Here is a 24,169-nt window from a genome sequence, read left to right on the forward strand (position 1 = left end):
GCACTATTTTATTTTATTTTAGGACATTCTATTTGACAGCTTACACATCGATGCATAAGTGACGTATTATCGCATAATGCTCGAGCATTGATGAATAATAGCCCAGTATGCATGAGCAGTTTGAATGAAACAATCGATTATTATTAACGTATCGTTTCGATATAACAGTTTTGTTTGTGGTAATAGTTGTCATCTCTCGCTCGCACCCCCTTCCTCAAATATCATCTACGTTTGCCCGCTTTTTAAATGGCTTTTTTTAAATTGTCAAAGTCTCACTGTCCGTCGAGATAATATTCTTCTCGCTATCGTTCATAAACATTATGTAGTATCTTCGTAACATCGTCGATAAGATTTCTCAGAAGCGCCGACGATTGGGCCACCGACGCAAAAAAGGCGATCAAAACTACGTATCCTCGATCGCTAGTAACACTTTACAAAACTATATACACTAAAGCCCTTTATAATCTATAACGGTTTGTTTGTTTCTTTGTTTTTCACTATCTAGCTAGTAACATTTTTCATTTATGTCCGTATCTCATCGTTACTCTCATTACCGTTCGCTCAATCTTTCTCGCTTGCACTCTTTCTTTGTCTCATCGCAACTCCACTTCCCTTTCTTTTTTCTAATTTATCCCCTCTCATTTCACTCGTTCGCAGCACACGCACTTATATATCAACTTTTATACTGACAATGATCATCGTAATACAATAAATAATAATGCTTACTTGGATTTTAGTTGTCATTATAAATGTAACCATACAATAATATTATTCACAATACCGCTGTCGGAGAAACGATTTGAACGCACCTGAAAAAATTAACGGACTCGACATACACATGGACATTTGCGCAATTGTTGGTTGAAACAAAGTGAACGTCTGATTTGTTGTCGATATTACCTCTTCGTCTATGCCTCTTGATTTCCGAATTATTGATTTATCGTACGAGACAATTGTAACGTCTGTAGTTTCTTACAGGTCTCATTACCTCGTTAGCGTTCAAGATTATTTTCGAGCGCGTTACTCGACACCAATTTTAACGTATTATTTTTTTTAATCGTGTGTAATTACATCGCTTGCGTGAATTGCCATAACTATATATTCATAATGGTTATTATAATGATAATTCTGTTTTGCTTATACGACTATTGTATCAGTGCGCCAATCTCGTCCCTGGCACAGCCCCAAATCTTGACGGCATACACGATACGCATGACACAGCTCTCTACCCGTTTGAAGCTCATTCAAACGAAGCTTCTTCGACGACCTTGAAGAATTTGAAAGGCGAGAGACGCGGCATTGTCTCCTTGTATTCGTCGTAATTTGCTCTTTGCATTATCAGTACTACGTTTATCACTTTTGTCTAACATTCAGTAATAATCGGCACCAACTGAAGACATACCAAATGGCGCTCGGGCGACGTTAAAGCGCGGAAAGGCCGGCAAATCAGTTTTTCTTTTTTTTCGTTTTTTATATATATGTTTACCTCTACACGATCATCTATAACCCTTAAGTTTTAAGGGCTTTTTGAGTATATATTCACTTCTCAAAGTATGTCACTTTCTTTATTGTACGATCATTGCAAACTATTTTTAATGCTCGACGTAAAATATCAGCGGTGGTTTGTCTGTTCGATTCACAACACATAGCCTGCCGTACTAATCATCTTTACATTTTAAGCTGTCCATATATGAAAAGAACGCAAACCATACAATACCTTCACGTTCTAGCGCATAATTTACATTGTTTTTTTCTCGCGCGATCCGTCACTGCAATATGCTCGATCGTACAAATATTTTTACAAATTTTATATTAGCATCGGCTGTCGTTCTCCTGATAATCGATCGCGACCTGCAATCAGTTGTCAAGCACAAAGAATCTAAATTAAAAAGACCAAGAAAATAGGTAGACGATTAAAGCCTGAAGCACTGTGAATTAACATATAACAGTAAATGTAGCCACTGATGAGGAGCAGCCAAATTCGAATCCGAATAAAAGATATCGAGGCAACTTTCGAGCGCTTTCACACCGCGACCGCTAACGTTAGATCACAAATTTTCCTAAATTTCTTAATGTGCTTGATCAATTTTTCGTTCACGTGGTAACAAGCAATTTGCTCGAGTGCACGAAACCTACGTGTGTCCGTTTCACGTGGCAGAGTAAGATCATTCCTCTCTGCGCCTCGTCCGCGCACTGCAGAGAGAAGCTTCATCGAGACCGAGTGACTGCAACATCTGCGAGATACTCTAATGATTTTTTTTTTTTTCAATAATTACATTTTTGTATTGTTTTTCCAAACTTTTCTACGGTTCGACATTGAATCGGAGAAAGCGAGGGTGCACACTCAAGATGACCGTTAACACGAATGGGCGGGCGATAAACACATGTGGCTTTTCCCTCCTTGTATCGTCTTCATTTTTTTTTTTCGTTTTTCTGTAATATATTTCTTCAGGTACGTTTTCAGTCTTCCGATTGAACTATACAATTAATATTCATTTGCGCATCCACATTGAAATGTATTACGATTAATCATTAACCAACGCAATTCATTTTGTAATATATAAGATATATAAGATTCAATTTTCATTTTATTCTTTTGATGAATATTAAACACCTACAGCTTAGATTATCTGAATCAAAGGTAAATTATCGTGTGTGAGAGATAACCGTGTATTTGTACCAAATCATTTTGCCGACAACTATTGTAATTTATACATTGTATTTCATTTTATTTGTACGTTACAGAAGTTGTGCTTATTAGTTACGGCGGCGATTGATATTGATTGAAGATATTGCGTACAACTAAAATCTCAAGTTACTCAGAGAACACGGATTTTAACAGCTAATCGCTGAAAATTCCACTCAAACAATTGTATTAGATTAACCTGTCATTGAAGGTCTATCGTTTGTAATAGACTAAACTTAAAAAAAAAGTAAAAAATGAGAGATCAGCGATGGATTAATAAAAAAGGACGTAATTTACAGTCTTTTTTCAATGAAAACTGTCGGTGACATCCACCAAAGTATCATTCTTTTACGTATTCAATTAAAAGTGACTAGAAAAGTTATTAACTTATTGTTTCCTTACATTTTCAAGTTTGCGTGTAAATATTTACATATAAACTCAAAAGCTAGTGTACAATTTGATTTATTTACGGATCAGCCCCAAGTAGTATTCATTTAAAAATTAAAGTAATTTTATCTGAATTTATAGATTTCCTGAAATGAAGAATGAAAATAACTAAGTCACTCTTTATATCTAATGAACGGAACGCTCACCTTACTAAAAAGTCAATGAAGATACGAAATTAGCAAAATCAATGTTATGGATATACAACTGTTTTCACTGTGCTCTACATTGAAAGTATCGTAAAGTCTTGAGAATACTCATAAATTGTAACAAATTGACAAATTCGCCCGCGAAAAAGGCAAATAATCAGAATATTATTATTTTTCCTTTGTAAAATGCCTCGTGTAATCTTTCATTCCATTTCGGATAAGATTTTAAATACTTGAAGGCTTAACAAACTAGTAGTCGCAATAAGAAAAAAAAAAAGAGTATATTACAAACTTGTGTGTGCCCCCTCGAACTCTTGTATGTGCGATAATTTCTTGTTGCATAATATCATTTGGTACGACTTTACATGTATGTATATAATATATAACAAGTTCGTCTTCTTCTAATCACAATGGTTTTTTTTAAATAATAAACACGTATAATCAACGCTTGCTTAAGCGCCGTCTATCGCCTCGTCTTATATTTTTACTTAATATTTACGTACACTAATATTATGTCTTGAAAATTTCGGCACGACCTCTCTCTCTCTCATCTTTTGGATTGATTTTCCAAGCACTGGTTAACTTTTGCTTTCAAAAATTTTATGTTCACCTCAGTTATCTCTTCAGTTTAATTTTAGAACTGCTCAACGTAGCCTGGTCAGAGAAATGATCCAAGAAAAGAAGCGTGCCGGAGCCGCCGGTCGAACATCACTTTCTTCGTATGAATTTTTTGTCTTTTCGTTTAGCAGTAATGGAATTTTTAAACTAACGACCGCTTACATTTCTATTTTATATTTTTGTTTTTACATGATCAATAAGAACATTTAACTCAAGCTCGAATAGAGAGTATCGCTCTTACAAAGTACCTTATACGTATAATATACTTTTCCCTTACGCCACTAAACTCAAGTGCCTCGCAAGTTCTCTAGTTCAATATATTCTAACGCATGATTTTTCAGATCTTTTCACATTCATTGACAAAGACCAAATTGCCGTTAAGTATCCGCATGTCCATTTTCTAAGTTATGTCTTTCTGACTAATAAATAAATCTTCATCAAGTTCATCAGAACGAAAATAACGCTACTATTTTTATTTTACCTTGGATGTGGCATTTGTTTTATTTAAGTAGAATGCATTAGTTGTTTAATATTGTGCACGTTTTGCTTTACAAAGCGTCTTATCTTATATATGAATAAATAAGCCACTTGCATAATTATGTAATTTTATAATTTTATTATATATCTTTCAATATTAGCACATTGCATATAATCTGAAAATATTTAATGAACGAGCAGATGTTTCATTCAAATTTTCAAGTTTTATCGACGCAGACGGTTGTCGCATAGGAAATGTCGTGAAAGTTCGTGTTCATTTGAGATGTAAAAAGATTAGTTCTGCTCATATAATAAATAGAGAGAGAAAATACATTGCATTTCTGATATCAAAGTTTAATCGTTTTAATTGATATATCTGACTCGGATACATATATTATACACGCATAGACACGCGCACACGCACGCACGTTTTGAATTTAAGCGTATTACGATTTGAAAACTAAAATACTGTCGCGCAGCATCGTTGGCTTGATCGCCGCTGTCGATAGACTCTAGCTCCGTTTCTTGTCACAGCTCTTGTAAGGAAAGTAGACGATAGATCATAATAGCTACGACCAACACTAAGTTTACATTCATGTTTTGACAATATAGGAATGTCATATATACGTGAACAACATCGATATCGAACTAGAGAGCGTACTGAACGAATTCAGTACATCTAGCAATATATATATATATATATATATATATATATATATCTAATCGTATCACCGAGACGTAACTTTTCTTCGTGTTTCTATTTTATTGATTTTTCTATTTTTTTATCCATCAATTTACGACACGAGAAAAACTGCTAACGAGGATGTACTAACACTTAACGTACTTCGATTTACTCAAATATATGTTCAACGGAAACATGCAGAAAGACATATGGAACGCTACACGTGGTACGTCGAAATGCGATCCAGAAGATTGGTCGTTGGGCTCATTCATGACAGAATCTTCTGAAACGCACTTGTCAAATATTTCACTGAAATGTCGCCAAAATCACATCAACTCGCTGAATATGTCTATGACTTATACGTATCAATTATTATCCGTGCGCTTGTTTTTCGTGAAAAAAAAAATCAACAAAAACAACACTCGAACTACTGGAGTTAAGCTACAAAAGCTCGTGGCACTCTGACGACAGTAGCTAAACATTGTGTTACATACCACAATAATACTCTACATAGACGACGAGAATTACTTCTATTTCCGAAAGATGAATAAAAGACTTTATCGTCACAGACTATCAATCTAGTATGTTTTATCTTCAAAAAAGCACATTATTGATTTTCTGATACACGATAACTAATGTTGTTATTATTATTATTATTATTATTATTATTATTAAATCGAAATATATATGATTTGCAAAATTTAGCTTATGTTTTTCATCGTTACTTTGTTTTCTCATAAAATAGCCTCGTTTCGCATTTAATGAACTTGACGGAAAAATATCAATTTATTAGGCCATACTATTGCATCTCGCTCTGCATTTGAAATTATTGTGGTGTTCTTTTGGCTCTGTTTGACTTCTTCTTTACACACACATGCGCGCGCGTACACACGTTGTGCGTGTGTGGGTGTGTATTTGTAGGTGTGCTCGTCATTCAACACATGTTTCGAAGGCATCTCATTAAGATTTGTCGACATTTGGCTTGAAAAATGATCGTGTTATTAGACGAATGGAGGCTGCAACGCGCGGATACAAGTGTCGTACCGAGCAAGTGAACTGCTCTGGCTTGTTATAGGTACTACCGACTGAGATGTTGAGGCGCGAAAGTTTGAGGCACTCGAGTTTAGCAACGAGCACGAAGGAAAAGTGGAAATATCGAATGGGCAAAGTCGTTGCTGAAGTGGAAAGATGAGATAAGCACTTACAAGTAGCCTAAGGTCGCGTAGGTTTTTACATAGGGCGCGTCCACTCTACAATTTTCCCTGAAAAATCAAAGGATACGAGAGATTGAGTGAGAGATAGAGAAGAGATAGAAGCGGCAGAAGAGGGAGAGGAGCGAGAGGGTGCGGGTGAGGTGCGAAGAAGGGAAGAGGTGGGGGTGCAGCAGGGTAGCTCAGACTCACTCGTCTTCCCATGGACAAACTTCGTTAACATTATTGTCTCGCTTGTCTTGCGGTGGATCGGCCGAGTTGGCGGCCTGCTGGGCCTGCTCTTGCTGACGTTCTTGGCTCTGCTCTTGCGGCTTCTGGTCCTGCTGCTGCAGCTGCTCTGGCTGATGCTGCTCCCCGGGTGGGTCGCTGCTGCTGGCCGCCGCAGCGCTTGGCTCCTCGGCGACGTTCGCCACCGCCTCTCTCTTCTCGGCTCCGGCTCCGGCTCCGACTGCGACCACCTCGACGACCACGCTCGCCTCCTCGACCTCGGGCATGCTCTGCGCCTGGGTCAGCGGCTCGCTCATGAGGGCGCAATCGCTGCTCGTGTCGGGCGTGTCCGTGGTCGTCGGCTCCTCCTCGCCACCGGCCAGCTCCAAGTCCTCCGGCAGCTCGCCCACTATCGCGCTTATACTTATCAGCGGCGCCTTTCCCGTCGCGGGCCTGCAAACAGTATCGCCTCTTAACGATCGGCCAACTGGCAGTCAGTCTTGCGCGAGCCGTGCCATAGCTTCGACGAGTCTTCTTACGAGTCGAGATATGCACAACATTGCTAATCGAAAGCCAAGGGCCGTCGAACGAGTGGCCACAGCTCTGCACTCGTGGCTCGAAAGGAATTGACCTAAGCCGAAAGTGGAGCTACCTCGAGGATTGGCGGAGCTGCTCGGGTGGCGGTGGCGGCGGCGTTGCTCGGGACGACTCGACGGCGAGCGCGACGGGCTGCTGCTGGGCGCTGGCAGCGAGCAGCTCGGCCGGGCCTAGGGCTAGGCAGGACAGGTCGAAAGACTGCTGGGGCGAGGGGAAGTTGCAGGTGGACACGCTCGCCCGCGCGGTCTCGGCGAGCCGGACGCGTGCGGCGCCGGGCCCGCTGGCCGGCTGGGCCGAGCCGACCGAGTAGTTGCGCTGCACGGCTGGCGCTTGGTGGTGCTGGTGGTGGTGCTGGTGCTGCTGGTGCTGCTGCGGCTGCTGCTGCTGCTGCTGGCGTGGTCTCGGGCCCGGGCGCTGGCTTGAAGCCGGCGACGACTCGACGAGCGGGCCCTGCTTGCGCAGCCGCTCCGAGACCTCGGCGACGGCCACGCTCACGTCCGACGACGAGGAGCACGAGTCCAGCTGCGACGAGTTCTTGCGTGACGGGCGCTGCTGCACGCCGACCGCCGTCCCGCCGGCCTCCGACTCGGCAGACGGCGTGCGGCCCGACGTGCCGACCGCCGGCGCCGCGTCCCACGGGCACACGTCGTCCATGGTCCGGCCCACCTCTGGCGCCGCCTGCTGCGCCGCTCCGTCCCTGCGCGCCAGAAGCAAATCCATTGTGATTACGCACCGAGCTCGCTACCTCAGCCTACGACTCCACGGCCAATATTTAGATATCATTCACAAACAGCACACTGTCGATCGACATTGGTTTGCTCATTGCAGGATCACGTGCAATTTAAATTAATAGGGCCTGGATCTCGTCAAACCGCGCTCGCCCAAGCAAATCAGAATTGAACAACAAAATAAAGAGGCTCAGTGTAAATGTATCGGAGCAGTCTAAAAGAAGAGTTGTCGTTCGTTATCAATGAATGTCGTCGCTTGGCGAGCCGCTGTCCACTTACAAGGTCGATACAGTATAGGTAGATATCATTTGGGTGGTGACAGGCAAACAAGACATGTATTCAAGACATTGACATCGATTTCAAACGGAGGTAAATAAATAGTAAAATACCAAAATTAGATTGATTGCACAGGAGCAAGAGAGAGCGAGAGAGAGAGAGAGAGAGAGAGAGAGAGAGAGAGAGAGAGAGTGGGTATTCGATAAGTCCACTGAAAGGAGACAAAGTGTACGAGTTGCAGACAAGTGGATTCCGTTGAAACAAACCCGGCGAGGAGATACAGTAATATATAAATGGAAGACAATGCATGGAAAAAGAAAATTAGGTTCAATATAGATGTGTGTGTGTCAATAAGTCAGAGTACATTAATATAATCAACACCGAGGACAATATATATAAATAAGGCTCTGAGCATTGGAGCGGGGACTTACTGAACGTTGGGCGGACTAGGCCGTGAAGGTATCTTAAAGTGCAGATCTCCCCTGAAAATAGCGAATTCATGAAAACAAAATGCGCTTCATACACCTACATTTTTTCTTTTTTCTTTCGTTTCATTTCAAGATAGGACACGGCAAACCATGAGAATCGCGAATAACAATCGACGTTCTTTTTTCGTTACGCGAGATCCATTCGTGAGGAAAACTGCCTTTTGGTTTATTTCATTACAATCGTGGATAAAAAGCAGCTGGCGTGTCAAACATAAAAAAGCGTAACTGTCAAACGGCAAATATATTTTCTATTCTGCGGAACATCAACGAAGAATGTTGTCAAAGAAGAGTCTGGCTAAACGTTTCTAAGATTGAAAAGAACCTCTGGCCATGCGCGTGTGTGTAGTGTGTGAATGAGCGAGGCCGGTTGCCAGAAAGAACTAGCAGCGACGATGAAAGAGAAGAGGCTGCAGGGGTGAAAGCTAACGTCGTACCTGTAGGGGATGTCGGTGAGGTTGGATTGACTGTGCGAGTGAGGCACCCGAGGCGCTGCAGCAGTGTCCCGCACACCGCAGACGGCCAGCTCGTGAGCAGAGCCGGATAGGCTTCTGTCGCTACCTCTTCGTCTGCCGCCCATTCCGCTGGACACGTGGCCTTGCTGCTGCTGTTGCTGCGACAGACTACCGCTTGCCGGGGCCACGCTTGTCGATATCTTTTTCTTTCCTTGCCCGCCAAACGCGAAGAACCTGCATTGACCATTTACTTTCTGTAGCTTTTTTGATCTTCATACGCTTACTCCGAGCCTGCTTACCTTTTTTTCTGTAAAGGCTGTATGCCAGCTGCCATAAGATTCCGATAGTGATCCGAACGCACGAACCTCGGGTAACAGTCTTTCTTAAGAAGCAGCGTATACACGTGCTCTGCCGCAGCGTCGAAGGTGAATCTGCTTGGATTTTTCATTTCTTGGTGAACGCGCTCCATTGTTTTACCGTCTATGTTTATTTCACAAGGAGCTCCAGGTGCCAAAAATTCTCTGCCATTCAAACAAACATACTCATTTCAGACAATCCATCCACGTACCGACATTTTCTCAGCTAATGTACTTACCTAAAAATTTCATTTACTTTATCGTTTATGTATGCCTGATTGCTGTGTCTTAAATCTTTTACGGCTAACCAAAATCTTATGTTTTCGTGACTGTACTCCTTTCGCAAATAATTTGTAAACTCTTGCAAGCCTGAAAAGTATCGTTTTAGTTACTCAAACAAAGTTATTTCTTTATCGTTTAATCTAAGTCGCCTTGACTACCTGTTGGATCCGACATTAACTCTTCCATCGAGATGGCCCATCTTTTAACACGTTTTTCAGTAGGAACTTCAACCCTAAAGTCATAATTCAATTGCCAATAACAGCGTGAATTATGAGTCTAAAAGCATTTATAGAATATTACTACTTACAGAGAACTATTAAGCTGCCAAAATGTTTGATCATCTGTGATCCATGGATTGGAAGGTTGAGGTTGCGCCATCATAGGATCATACTCCATATATGTTTCGAAGTGCGTTTTAAAATTTTCGATAGCGACTGAAACTTTGACCCGCGTACGTGTTAAACTGTTTCGTAAAAAGTCCACCTGAAGAACGCTGAATTATTAATATGTTTGAAGAAAACTTGGAGGAACAAGAATGAATAATTGAATAACGAGACACTTGCCTCTCGCTGGAGATCGTTGAGGGTACGCTTACGGGGTGGACGCGGCAAACCGGGACGAGCTCTTGCTGGAATCGGTGCCACCTCGAGGCTGCTTGTACATCCTGGGGGTGGTCTGTATACTCTCCAAAAAGCCCTCTCTTGAGAATCGCCTACTATTTTATCACCTTTCTTACGCTCTTTTGACAGCCGCACCTGCATTTCAACAAATGTCTCTCTGTTATATACATTTGAACACAGATAACTTCGTATACATTTAAAACAATCGTTAAAAATACTGATCTTATTTCAAATTCGATTAACAATTAACGCGTTTGTAAATAATATCATTCTATTACCTGTTCCTCGGCTTGTGACTGGATGACAGTCCAACGATTCTGCAGATTTTTCTTCAAACTAGTAAAGGCCTCCTGTAATTATAAACATTGTATACGTTTCAATATTTAATGATACAAATATATTTTATTGGCAAATCTAATGTAGTAAAGTGTTCATGAAAAATATTTTTCTAGTAATTTACCATCTCGTACTCCTCCAAACCATGACGCTGCTTATTCCTTAAAGTACGTTTGGTCAAGTAAATTGCATATTCTATATTATCGGGTATTCGATGTTGCCATGGCCAGTAATAAGGTGACTGCAAAATAATGGGAATAATAAGTCTATTGTTTCAATTTGAGTCTTTGTTTAGGACAACGTAAATACCATTGAAGAATTGCTTTTTCAGTACTGAGTACTGAAATAAATTCTTCTCAATGTCGAGAAAAAGTTTTTTAATCAATAATAAAAAGTACCTGAAATCTGTACAAAGAGCTGTCATCCTTTACAGTAAGAGTCCTGGAGTCATTTACTGGGAAGAAATAACCATACTGGCACAGTTGATTAGCAATGTGGACCGCCTCTACTGTCAACATAATTATCTTTTTTATATCCTGAACTGAAGTGTGAATATGAATGCACAAATATGTATATGTGATAAGCTTAAAACATTCATGCTTGCTTTTTTGTACAGTAATCGATGAATTATTTTTTGGGAAATACTCAGATTGATTTTAATTGTCATTGCTTAAATAAAAATAAAATTTCACAAGACCTTATAGCTTATGTGACTTGAAAAGTTGTCCCATCCAATGATAACATTTTAACACTTCAAAATTTACATTAATTTTTATAAAGATACTGATATTGTCACGTTGGTAGTAGCTGTAAAATCATGAAATTCATTGTGAGGAAAAAAGTAAAAAAAGCAACAATCTTCATTGAAACTTGCTGGACATGAATGGGGTATATTGAAAAATAGCAGAAACAGCACATATTTGACAGTTGTTAAGGCAGCACATAATTGAAGGCATCCTCCTGGTTATTATTATCCATACCTGATTCTTCAATGTTTAGCCGTTCCATCAGCCACTCGATGAGATCGTAACCTGCAACACGCAGGTAGCCTATTGTAGTTTCCTGAGCTTGATGGCTAGATAAGCTTACGCCACAAAGCAGGTACCGTTGACACTCACCCATGAATGCTGAGGGGATCGAGGTAAGGAATTGCTTTTGGCTGCGCACGGGCACCCCATTCTCAGGGTCTTGCATCTCCCGCACCAGCTCCTCCATCTATTTACCAATAATATTGTGTCAGAGTGCAACAATAAGACTGAATTTGATTCATTCAATATGTTCAGAGTATAACATCATATTTTTTGCGTTTCAATTGTACAAGACAGTAGCATGCTGGACCAATATACCTTGTCGAAGGCAAAAGGCCTGTGAACGCGTGGCTCCTTCTCTTTATACTGTTGAACGCTGGAGGCCTCCATCGCGTACGAGGGGGCCCTCTGCGTCTCTGGCAGGAGCAGTGACGATAATGATGGTGGAGGGGGCTGGGGAGCTGGGCTGGAGACGGGCCTACCCGAACTCCATGGGGCTCTGGCCCCATCCCATCACTCCAGTCACCCCCGCATGCCCACTGAAATTCATTTAGACAGTCCAAACTTAATCTTGGATATATATTGACAGAAAATGGTTAATTGAAATACTTTGCAGTTATAGTTATCAACTAACATTACAAAGTTGTCCTTAAAATATTTTTATTAGTTTAGTGTTATTATACAGATACATTAGTACGGTGAAAAAGTAGAGTAGCTTCCATGAATAATTTGGTTGAACATTTGTTCAATCAAGAAAAAGAAAGACAGCAAGTTTTGAAAAGTTAAGAAAACAATTTACTTTGATGGCTCGATTTGTTTGTCAAGAACCAGCATGCAGATATAGATATTTCAACAGGAGTTTAAATAGGTAGAAAAACATTGAATTGTTTAATCAAAGATGATGAGCCTAACCTATAAAACTTACGAGCTTTTCAGTTGAATTTGCATTTAACACAGCCACTCATCTACATTTTTAAGATTACAGAATAAAAGAATAGCCGTTGTTATTATCAAGGCATTATTTGAAGGTATAGATAACATTTTGCGAAAAGACTATTGATTGCCTATGCATTGGCTACTTGTAAACAGAATCAGACTAAATTATACATAGGCGCATGGCATGAACAGTGCAGTGTGCACCCAGTGCGACTCTCATATATTTACACACATAAACACACGACGATGATTCAAACTGTTAAACTGATTGCTGTTTGGAACTCGATTTAAAGTCTGATGAATGAACTTATAAGTTGTAGTTAGTTTTTCTCAACTCCTTGCTCTTAGTTGCTTATCGTAGTTTTGCGATATTGTGCATAACGGCATTTGAATATTTGCAGCATGTCTTCCCGTACGCGTTTTGTTCTACTTGCCCAGCACGAAGGCTGAATATGAAATTTTTTATTCTTTTTCATATTTGAAATCATTGCAGCTAATATGATTGCTCGGAGATGAGGTTGCACGTGAAATCTATGCTCTGATAGCAATGGCTACGTATATATGTGAAAGTCGAGCCATGGAATACTCTATAAAAAGTATACTAAGTTATATTGATTGAGCTGTGGAAGCTTAGGGAGAAATGTTAGTAAGTGATCCGCGCGATTAAACGAAATCGAGGGCAAAGCGAAACTAGGAAATGGAGGAGATTGAGAAAAAAAGAAACAGAGGAGCGAGAAAGAAAAGTAGAAAAAGTGAGCGATTGAGAGTGGAGTATATAGAGTCGAGGGATAGGTAGATGTATAGACGCGAAGTAAATAATCTAATGAATCAAGCAGAGAGCGAGAGAGAGAGAGAGAGAGAGAGCAGCTGGTGTGTAAGATAAAAAGACGAGCTAACGGAAGCTTAGTGAGAGCAATCGGTTAGAGCGCGGACGTTTCCATTTCCGACACTTATCGCGAGCTCGCGGTGGCAGCTGCAGCGAGACCACGGCCACCGAAAGAGTACGCGCGCCTCCTCGATAACCGATCGCCCATCGGACTTTGTCATTCGCCTCGACAATCAAGCTCCGTTAGCGAGCAAACTGCCTGCGCACGGCCAGCACCCACTTTTCTATCAATCTCTCTCTCTCATCTCCGACGCGTGCGTAACACATTCGTCGCTCGCGATCTTGTCCCGCCTCGCGCACTCGCTCCCCTCGATCGCGAGCATTATCATTATCTTATGCATGGGAATTAATAAAACATGACGCGCGCGTCGACGAGACTCTGTTGCAAAGCGCCACGCAAGCTGCGCTCGAGGCCGCGTACGCTCTGCTCGGCGAATTTCCCCTTGTCCGCAGCTCCCGTAAGATCGAGCAAGCTTCTACGGCGACGCGCGAAATATCTCGCCGACGGACAGTAGAATGTGGCTATCGATTTTCCCAAGTTAAGGCGTGCAGCGTGCCAGGGGGCAGAGGAAGCCACCTGCGTCGTATGCAGCCAATAGATTCAGCATCAAATGGCTTTGAAGAAACTTAGCGCGCGTTTACTGGATTACGCCAGACTCGTTAATTATAGCACACTCATGCGCGCATCAAATAATTACTCCGATAAATTGCGCCTTTCACTTCACATTATACCCCGCCGATTCCGAGAGCGTTCGTCTCGTGCTCGGCCTCAATCCAAAATCAACGGCATGCCAATTTCATCTGCCTTCAAATTATACCGGACTTGGCGTCGTCACTTTCGATACGCGTGCGCTCCTTTGGTTTTTACATTGCTTTCGCAATCGATCGCTCGGCACGCTCAAGTGAGACTTGTAAAAGGCTGCTTGGCGCTTTCATCACTCGATTTGCAGCCGATACCGAACGATTTTTTTTCATCAAAAATACATCTACATCAAAGGTTTCACACGGTCGCGCATTCGTTTCCAACAAAATGTTTATGTGCATAAAGTGCTCCAGTTTTGCACGAATAATGGGTTTTTTATGAAGGTACGAAATGCCGTTGGCTTTAAAGCTTATGCAAAGCTTCAAAATGAGCTACGTGGGCGATTATTTTCGAGTGATCGCGCTTTAAGCCAACCTTCCTTTTTCGGTCATGCAAAGACAGACACAATCAACTCAATAATGTGGAGTTTTTTGCGTATCCGAATCACGCGGTCATCGTATAAGGTACGCCATGAATATTTCTGACGTTTCTAATACTGTATTCCGCGCCAGTGTCAGGTAGTTGGGTATTAATGTTGATTTTGAAAAAAAAACGAAATCGGTACTTTAACTTTGATAAGTTTGAGTGTGCAATGAAATGCAACATTGGAATGTATAAAAACATTATTGCAACGCTTATCCATAATTGATTATTGATTTTCGGTGTCTACTCGAGCGACAAAAGTAACGGGGACAGCATTTGCCTTTTATACGCGCTGGAAAATATCGGAGGATGGCTTTTGATGGAATAGAAGAGGGCAGATCGAGTGGTGTATTGCCACCGATAATGTTTCTAGAAATGCTTGGATGGCTGAAATGACGTATTACGTCAGGCAGAGGGAAATTGGGAAAGTTGGAAGATTGGCTTTCTGGACGTTATGCCAGCGGACGGCGCTTTGCGGACAGCTCTTATCCATAAGCTTGGTCATGAGTTTTTATTGCACGGCCTATTATTCAAACTCGCGCGGTTGCGAATAGAAGAATGAGCCGACGATCTGGCTGGCGTAAGCGCGCAAAAATCGAACGGCGCTGTGGGTAGACTTTGACGCGTGTTTCTGCTTCATACGCTTTCCCGATAAAAGTACGCGACGTCAGCTCGGTCTCGCTCGGGCGTAGAAAATAACCAGCCATCGTTCGCTGCTCAGAGAACGACGAACCGCGCGCCGACGACTATCGTCGATGGAAATGGTAGGCGGAAAAAGGCTGGAGAGGAGCCAGAGCAGGCGCCGCCGATAGATTTAGAGTGGGATCGCGGACGCGAGCTTCAATAAGGGCAGGTCACACGAAGAGGCAGCCCGAGAGATCTCGGCGGTGCGCAGCTTCTGGCAAGGCGAATTATTAATGGTCTCGCGGGTCGCGGCGGCCCCTTACGTAAGCCCCGCGAGTCGTCGCGCGCGGCGACAAAGACGCCAGGCTCCGCCCGGATTAATCCGCGGACTGTGTACGCCGGCGTGGAACAATGCCCGCGATAAATTGCAGTTTTGATTGGCTCGGCCGCGGCGCCAGCGCCAGGGACTCGCTCGGCCGCGAGCGCGAGCGAAAAAGAGCGCCGTTGGCCGATCGATAGCCGTTCGGCAGCTTCGTCTCGGCAGCGCTGCACCGCGCGGTTTCGTTCGATTAGGCCCGCGCTGCTCGTCGCGAGGATCGCCCTCGCTCGAGCTACTTTCCTTAATTAAAACCGAGCGTCCATTATTCAGCAGCCCAAAGCTCTCCGCGTACGCACCGCCGCGCTCTACCTCGGTCGTGCAACGCGCCGTCCCCCTCTCGCTCGCTCTCTCGAGCACGTACTTCTCGGATGCAAGACATCGATCGCGACAAACAAGCGTGGATGGAACGTGTTGCAGGCGAGGAGACCTGCCAATGGCAGCCGAGAGCGCGACCCGCGCGACCCGCGGAACCAGCGTAATTTCGTCCTCGTTGCCCTGATATTTTGGTCAATATCGCGCGAGCGAGAGAGAGAAAGAGGGAGTAGGACGCACCAAGCGCACGCGCTCGAAAGCAGCCCTCGGGCGAGAGCAGCCAGCAGCCAGCAGCCAGCAGCTTCGCTTGTCGTTGCTTCCGCCGCAGCACGCGCACACGAGCCTCTCCAGCTTTTGTCCAACTATGAATTGCCGCGGGGACCTAATATTCCGTTAAGCCTGGCGTGCAACGGCCTCGTCGTCGTTGCTTTTTAATTTTAAAGTTGTCGAAGCGTTTGACGAGAAGGCGATATTCGCGTACCGTTAGGACGGATACTCTCGCTCGGAAAGAAACAATCGTAAAATTGCTTTCTCGTGTGCGTCGCTCGAGAGCGATAAAAGCAGTTTATGGCGCGCTTTGCCCGATAAGCAATATAGCTTTTCAATCATACCGACGACGCCACTCGCCTCCCGTACGTCGCCGTGGGTCCGGGCGTTCGTCTCGAGAGCCGGGATAGATCAATTGGGCCGTTCCCAGCGCGCGAGGCAGCCCAACGAAGGAGCGGGTGGGCGCCGGGCGCGAGAGCAAGCCGCACGCGCGAAAGTGATTATTTGTCTTGGCGCCTCTTCTTTGTTCCCGAGTGCGCGGCCTCGTTTTTCACGACGATACACGGAGGAGGAAAAAGTACGCCGGGAGAGAGTCGTTCCACGGCCAGGTGAGTATCGACGCGCGACCAGAGCAACGATAGAGCCGACGGCAAGCGCGCGTGTTTACGGAGAGAGGCTGACAGGCAGATGGGCTGAATCGAGAACGCGTTTAGGGCGCTGCCTGTCAGTTTTCTAGGTCAGCCGCCGCTTTTGTCTTGCGAATTCGCTCGCCCGGATCATCCAGACTCGGATATGACTGTTTCGCCCGTATTTGCTCGACCCGTCTCCCCTGCACCCAGCGCCTCGGCCAGCTTCGCCTTCTTTTCTCGCCGATATTCGCAGTTTGCTCGACACGCCCGCCCGAGCTCTGCGGCTCAGTCCAATGTATACAAAGCTTGAAAAGCTCTTGCACTAGATCCGTGTCATAGTGCGCCACCTACTCGATGCGAGCTTTAATAGGCGCCCGCCCGACTGTCCTACTCTTTCTACGGCACCTCGCTCAAAGATTCGTCTTTATCTCCGCAGTGGCGTACCCCTTCGTTCGTTCGTGCATCAAAGCCATCAAGTTACATCGATCACTGCATCGGTATCTCACGGAGAAAGCGACTTCTCTTTCGCAGATCGAACGGATCGAACGTTGGTCCAACTACTTCGCTTTACACTTTCTTTGGCTCCTTCAGTTCAAATCGCATTCCGAAAACAAACTTCTTTTTCAACCGCTTCACCGTCACAGAATTAGACCAGTGCGTATTTCTCTTTTGTTTTTATTCGCTGTCAACCGAGTGCTTTACTCTTGTGCATTGCAAGCCTGCTGCGCACGCTAATCGACAGCCAATTTAGGTAAACGTCACTGTTATAACGAGCTTATTTCATTGATCTCGCACTCGCTATTTTACGCCTCGAAACAATCGCGTGCCGTGGCATTGTTCAACGTTCAACCAAAATCGATTCTTCGCCGAAAGAACTATCCTTGATAAACGCGCGTATCGGCTACCTCCGCATTTACGAAAGTAGTCAATTTTCACAATTTAGGCCGATTAACGCGATACTACTCAATATCTCCTTCGCTTTTACTACTTTTTTACCACAAGCAAAGGCTTATTCTATTATCGCACCGAGTTTATCTGTGCGCGCTTTTCTCATTCCTCCATTCATTTCGACATTGCCCCTGATCAATGGTCACTTGATTGACCGACAAATCGGCTCTCACCGATTAGGTAGACGCTGACCGACGTTAATTAATTGATTAACTACCCCCTAAATTTTCTTTCATCTTATAGATCGCGTTTATCGCGTCATTCAACAATCGATTAGTGACTTTAGAATTATTTTCCACGCAATTTCATACATCTAAGGAACATTGTAAATGCGTTTACTATCACTTATCGAATCAATAAAATGCTTGGTAAAGTGCATTATGTATCTGGAAAGCAATTTGTATAATTCGTTCAACACACTTGGTAATAATTATTAACTTTACCCTTTCAGGTAATATCATTTTATGCAAATCGCATTAATTTAGTGGAGTTACAAACATTAAATTCATTTAATAAACATTTCTCAACGAAAAGTTATTTTGTCATCACAGTTTGATATATATAACTCCTGATTTGCTCAATTTCAATGTAAAATAATTGAAAGAGTTACGTGATTATTTTTTATTGCAGTGCTATTGCGTTGTTAGTGTAAATTTATTAACGAAATTCCGTGACGACGTCTGAATATTTGAATGAAAGTTTATATTGATTTTTTTAGATGTGTAGGACCCAATGAGAACCTTTGCTTTCATAAAGATCAAAATATTAAGAGTTCCTTAAGTCGATGCGCAGGCGAGGTGAAAGACTAGAGTAAATCAATATATTTATATCACGTATACGCGCTGACTCCCCGAGAATATATGGTAAGATATTCCAGCGTGAGAAAGTATACAACATTTTCTAATAATAATTATGACCGTCACTCCCTCGCTCTATGAATTACTAACATGTAACATGAATTTATCACTTAACTTTGTAAAATATATAAATTATTATATTTCTCGATGAAATTAAAAATTAACATGTAAATGAAATTGAAATTTCGTATCTTATTCCAGAAATATTCAATGAATATAAATGGAAAATGTAAAATCTCGAATTCGTTCATTAGATTGTCCGTTCTAATGGGCATTGTAGCCGCATAGATCTTTGTATGCTAGTAATCAATGAAATATATTAGAAACGTATTGAGCCAGCTCTCGAGGAAAGAGCTGGGCTGAGATGTGCCCGCCCACGCATCTTTAAGCCGATCGTGCCTTCCGGCCAATTGCGAATCGATCCTCTCGCCGTGACGCGTAATTCGGAAGTTTGTTGCGATTATCGAACCAATTGCGGTAAAATGATCTCGTCAACTGCCAGAAGACCCATGAGACCGGACGGAGGGATGGATGTCATCCCTTCAAATAATAAAAGGCCACGCACGTAGGGGCCAAGCGCTGCCCGGCCTAATCCACAGAACTTCACTTTTCGTATACTTTCGTATACTTCCGGAGGGGAGTCCCTAACATTCGTGCTTCAATTTTCGTGTTATATAATTTTTCGAGGGGACCGAGTCCCTCAGTTTTCGATATTTGTCAAAATTATTGGAAATTTGTAGAACCAACAACTACTTTATTAATACAAGTAAAAGTTATTACCAGTAATTTATCTTTCTTCTTCTCTGTTCTTTAGCTTTAACGAACGACCTATCACATCAATTTCTTAACTACACGCTATATTGGTCCCGCAATTTCATTTCGTTCAATATTGGCCTTAAGATTAGCTGAACCCGGTCCCTGAAAGTGTCTGGGATAGAACTACATCTACCAGGGATAGTTAAATTCTACAATTCGTGCCGTAAGGCTTTTGACCCTTTGGTCAAATCAGTCCACATTGCTCTCGGTTTTATCGCACGATAGTGCAGACCAAAAGCAGCGTAATTAAACGTGTCCACTTTTCCGACATGAAAATTGCAATGCGACGGATATATCGGTCGTAATTACAACCAAACGCACACAAAATAACTTTTAGCTGTACATTCACCTAAATCCTGATTCGAGTTCAAACTATTTCAACGTTTTTAAGTAGTTTCAAGTTATATCGTTACATTTTGCCGAAAAGTTTCATAAGAATTTTCAAATGTCCAATAATTCAGAAATTTTCAAGCTAAGGGTATTTTATTGGGATACATTACACTCTTAACAACACTTCGAAAAGCAAAATCTTAAAAAACTTATTTAGTAACTAAAATATTTAAAGTAGTTAAGAGTGAAGAAAACTTAAGCAGGTTTGCCATCTTGCCATAATGAAATACCGAAATCCTAAATAACGTTATTTTCCAGAAAAGCAAATGATACTATAAGAAAAATATCGTGTCGACGGCGGAGCACAGTGCAGACAGCTATTTCATGAATTTTACTGTTCTTATTTGATTGTGAACTTTCTGTAAAGATCTAAGTTATCCCGCATTGTAACTTACTCAAGGAGTACTGCATGACTGACATATCTACAAAAAATAATTGTACCATAGGGACCTCATCATCTGTAAAAGAGAATGTATATATTCACCGGTTATTATTATCACGATTTGAAAACAATAAGTTATATTGTTGATAAACCAACAACACATGGTAATTTCATACTTTTTGACACGTTCCATTTTTTCAAAAAGAAGGAAACGTCGGCACCGATTTACAATCAGAAGGTTCTGTAAAAACTTAATTTTATTCATAGTGATTGTTTACTAAAAATGTAAATTAGTTTATACAGATAACTATAACGTTGTTTATTATGAAGTGTAGACCTTTTTTTATAGCGAAAAAGATTAAATCATAAATTCAAAATGCGCAGTTCTAAAGATATCTATACTTAGAAACAAGATGTACACAAAAAGGTCGACGTGACGTAATATGATTATGCTATAAAAAAACTTGCACCATTTGCATAATTATTTTCTATTATGCAAAGCTTTTTTTTTATTAGTCAAGTCAAGATATTTTTTTTATTAGTCATTTGACTAAATCTTTTCAAAATGATAACTGGTTCATTCGATATCAGGTAATTTTTTCATAAGCAAAGTTAATGACGAAACAACTCGAGTCAGTTATTGCTGAAACCGTAGTAGTTTGCATATGAAAATCAAAGAAATGTGAAAAAATGTTGAAATTTTCGATCGACAATGCAATGCGACTAATTCGATGGCAATACATTGAAAATCAGGGCTGATGAAAAAATGATGATGTTGGAGGAAGCATTAAAGTTTCGTACGAGCTCGCATTTCTGTGATACGGAGGAGTAGTTAAAAAAGGGACAGAAGTAAGGCTGCCTAGTGGATAGGTCGATATATCTCAGTGTCGGCTATCACTCGGCTACAATTAAGGTACTGGTCATACAGCACCGAGGTCTTTCTTTCCTTTCCATTGTTATTTCAGATACTTCTCTCTCGCTGACTGTCTGATTCAGAGAACTACAGCTAGAAAATTTTCATTAGCCTCGTACATGAAAAGCAATCTCGTGCTAACTCTCGAGTGACTCAAGTATCAAGTTAGTTCCCCTTTTTTTCCTTCTTTCCTCGAGTTAATCTTTGCACGTTTTCTCGTGCATGTATCGCAAGATCTCTGTGTCATATGCTCCTCGGTATTTGTGTTTTGAAGCTGCTGAAGCTGCTATGTACAACAACAGTTTTCTAAACTAGATCGTTCGTTTACAAGGCAAACAGTTGAGTTGTGCAGCACGTATAAATGGAATTATGTTTACATTGTCGACACACTTTGACGCGTGACACGCTAGCTAATCGATTACGTGTGTTTTGCATATTTTCCTTGATTTCAACCGAGTTTATTTGGAAACGTAAAGCCTTGCACGCCTGATCAAAGTGTTTTCATAATTTGAACTTTGCCGAAGTGAAAGCAAAGCCATGTGGGTGGAGCAGTTTCTACACGTGAACTTATAATTCACGTTGTATTGATAAACTTATCGCGATGTCGATTTCCAGCAAATATACGACAATTTTATCGGAGTTATTCAATCAATTTAACTATGAATTGGAAGGGAAACCGTTGCAATAACTTGTATTGATCCTATGCTATAATTCACGTTGTATATATATCCGCTAGCGTTCCTATGAAATTTATAAGATAGTCATATTGTTGCGTTTACTTGGCTTCCTTACCTAATGAAAGTTTCTTGCCATTTTCAAGAAATGTCGAGCGTATTAACGAACCTAAATTACTCGTCCTTGACATTATTCAAACGATACCAATTGTCCATTAGTCTTCTCTCGTCTATTAATTGCCGTCTCGTGCGCCACGGCAAATTCTAGCGAAAGGCAAGAATCTTTTATCAGTGGGAAAACAATGGCTTCGAACAGAGTGTCAGCCGATAACCCAATCGTTGTCCACTTTACAACGATGCAATCATTGTATTAGTCGACTCAGTTCTAGCGAGCGAATTCAATGCACAATTTTATTCGTAGGTTATTGCGTATTTTAAGCCCGTTCATCGAAAATGTGTCATCGTTAGCAGACGCGTTCATTTTAATACTAAAAGAGTTGATTTTTGAAAAGGGAAAATTTATCGACGCGATACCATTCCCATAAATACTTTTACAAGTAAGCTCTCTCTGAACGCAAGACAGCCGAAGACCGGGCTCGTTTTCCTGTTCAAAACTCCCAATGCAATGGCCCATGTCCGACCCCCTTGGATCAAACGTGCCCTCGGTTGGTTCGCTACCACGCGTACAAGCGAGTATAAAACATTTGCTCGAATCATCATTATGTAACTTTGCTCCATATCGGCCTTTCGGAAGAACGGTGCCAGCGATATTTTGGATAAAGTCGCCTTCTCCGCGAATCTCCAATGAAAATTGTCGACCATCGACAGTCGAGCAAAGCTCGTTCCATCGACTCTAACGGCATTACGGCCCGCTCGTCCATTTTCGAGGGCTGCCTCGTCGTCGCGTTCACTCGCTCGGCCTAATCGAGGGATCGGGTCGCGAGGCGCACCGGGCACCCGAGCGACGCCGTCGGAGCCACCAGCGGAAAGCGAGGCACGCGGATCGATAGGCGAGGCGGGCCGCGGACGCAGCACCCTCCCGGCCCTCGCGGCAGGGCTCGGCCGACACAACAGGTCCCGGCGGGCACGTGCGAGGCTACTCACTCGACGAGTCAGGGCAGTGGAGGCGCATGGCGGTCAGGGCTCGGCTGGCGTCGGCCGCGCCGCGGCCGCCGCAGCCCGCGCGCGCGCCGCCCGCAGCTGGGTTGGAGCCTGTGGCGCCTCGGAGTCGTCGGCGGACGCGCCGTCCGCTGGTGTCGCCGCGCTGGCGCGATGCGCGCGCGCGCGCTGGGTGTGCGGCGCCGGAGCTAGCGGCCAGCCGCGGCCTGGGCGGGCTGCCTGGAGAAAGGCGCGCGGCCGGGGCGGGCCTCGCCTGCCGGGGCGCCGCGCTCGCCCGCGGCCCTCTGCGCCGCCTCGCCGGGCCCGCGCTGGCGCTGCTGCAGCTGGTGGTGGTCGTCGTCGTCGTCGCACTCGCCGCGGCCGCGCCGGCTGGTCATGGCGCCGCGGCGGCCCACCGCGCCATGCACGCGCGCACTGCGGCCGCGCTCGCTCGCTCTGGCTCTGGGCACTGCCGTGCCGACTCCCGTGCGCAGCAGCCGCCCCGCCGCCAAGAGCTCGAGCTGGCTGCACTGCCGGTCCGCTGCTGCTGCTCGACTGGCGCGGCCGCCCGCGCCGCCCGCGCCGCGGCCGCCGAGCGCGCACGCGCACGTCACACCCTCGCGGCGGCGGCGGCGGCGGCGGCGCGCGGCGCGCCGGGCCCGGTCCAGGCGCCGCGCCCGCGCTCCGGTCCGCGGCTCGCGCGCCGCTGGCCTATCGATTTCCGATCGCCGGGAGCCCGCGGGCGCCGCGCCGGGACCCGGGGGCCTCGTCGCGCGCCCTTCGCCGTGCGCCGCGGCGTCGCGGCCGAGTCCTGAGCCAGCGATCGATCGGCCGCCCGGAGTGCTGCCTCGGCCCGGCGAAGTCGCGAGTCGGCCGTTCGATCCGCCGCGGCGTTTGGCTGTCGCGTGCTCCGCCCGCGCCAGCGCGCCGTGCGTCTTCGGCCTTCGAGCGCGGCCAGAGCTTGCGCGGGCCTGCGTGCGCTCGAGTTTGGATCGTCTCCGTTGCAGCTCGTCGATCGATACGCCACTCGGCCGCTGGCGGGCTGCACCGACAAAATCAAACGTGCCGCGGACGTTTGCGCGCGACGTCGCCTCGATCCCACCAATATTCTCGTGTTGTCTTTCAAGCCGACCGATTGAATTGGGCTGCCAGCGATCCTTTAGACGCCCAAGTTGCGTGCAGCGCGTCAAACTTCC

The 24,169-nt window shown here is 44.0% G+C and overlaps 1 protein-coding gene across 4 annotated transcripts; it reads right to left on the reverse strand.

Annotated features, from left to right (window-relative positions):
* On the reverse strand, window positions 1-23,537 carry LOC131669506 (regulator of G-protein signaling 9). 4 transcript variants are annotated; one of them, XM_058944423.1, is made up of 17 exons: window positions 22,980-23,537; window positions 11,956-12,176; window positions 11,728-11,824; window positions 11,590-11,640; window positions 11,008-11,114; window positions 10,734-10,850; window positions 10,552-10,623; window positions 10,217-10,408; window positions 9,961-10,136; window positions 9,812-9,885; window positions 9,611-9,740; window positions 9,315-9,536; window positions 8,998-9,249; window positions 8,507-8,557; window positions 7,127-7,768; window positions 6,460-6,927; window positions 1-6,318 (listed from the first exon to the last, which is right to left on the reverse strand). In XM_058944423.1, exons 2-17 carry the CDS (start codon window positions 12,025-12,027, stop codon window positions 6,258-6,260), a joined length of 2,784 nt encoding a protein of 927 aa, XP_058800406.1. In that variant the 5' UTR covers window positions 12,028-12,176; window positions 22,980-23,537; the 3' UTR covers window positions 1-6,257. The 4 variants fall into 4 exon arrangements, with proteins under 4 accessions (XP_058800406.1, XP_058800405.1, XP_058800403.1 ...); XM_058944422.1 differs by having other exon boundaries at window positions 11,008-11,117; XM_058944420.1 differs by having other exon boundaries at window positions 11,008-11,117; window positions 11,590-11,824.
* Window positions 23,538-24,169: the final 632 nt, after the last annotated feature.

This window comes from Phymastichus coffea, unplaced genomic scaffold (genome assembly GCF_024137745.1).
Source record: "Phymastichus coffea isolate CEN01 unplaced genomic scaffold, Cenicafe_Pcof_1.1 PCOF00094, whole genome shotgun sequence".
NCBI lineage: Eukaryota > Metazoa > Arthropoda > Insecta > Hymenoptera > Eulophidae > Phymastichus > Phymastichus coffea.

Bases quoted from the DNA above. Each gene is read 5' to 3' on its own strand.
- LOC131669506 (XM_058944420.1), bottom strand. From the start codon at position 12,027: ATGGAGGCCTCCAGCGTTCAACAGTATAAAGAGAAGGAGCCACGCGTT. The intron at 9,741-9,811 runs GTAGTCAAGGCG...GATACTTTTCAG, and splicing joins GTTAATGTCGGATCCAACAG to GCTTGCAAGAGTTTACAAAT. The intron at 6,319-6,459 runs GTGAGTCTGAGC...TTGATTTTTCAG, and splicing joins GTTTGTCCATGGGAAGACGA to GGAAAATTGTAGAGTGGACG.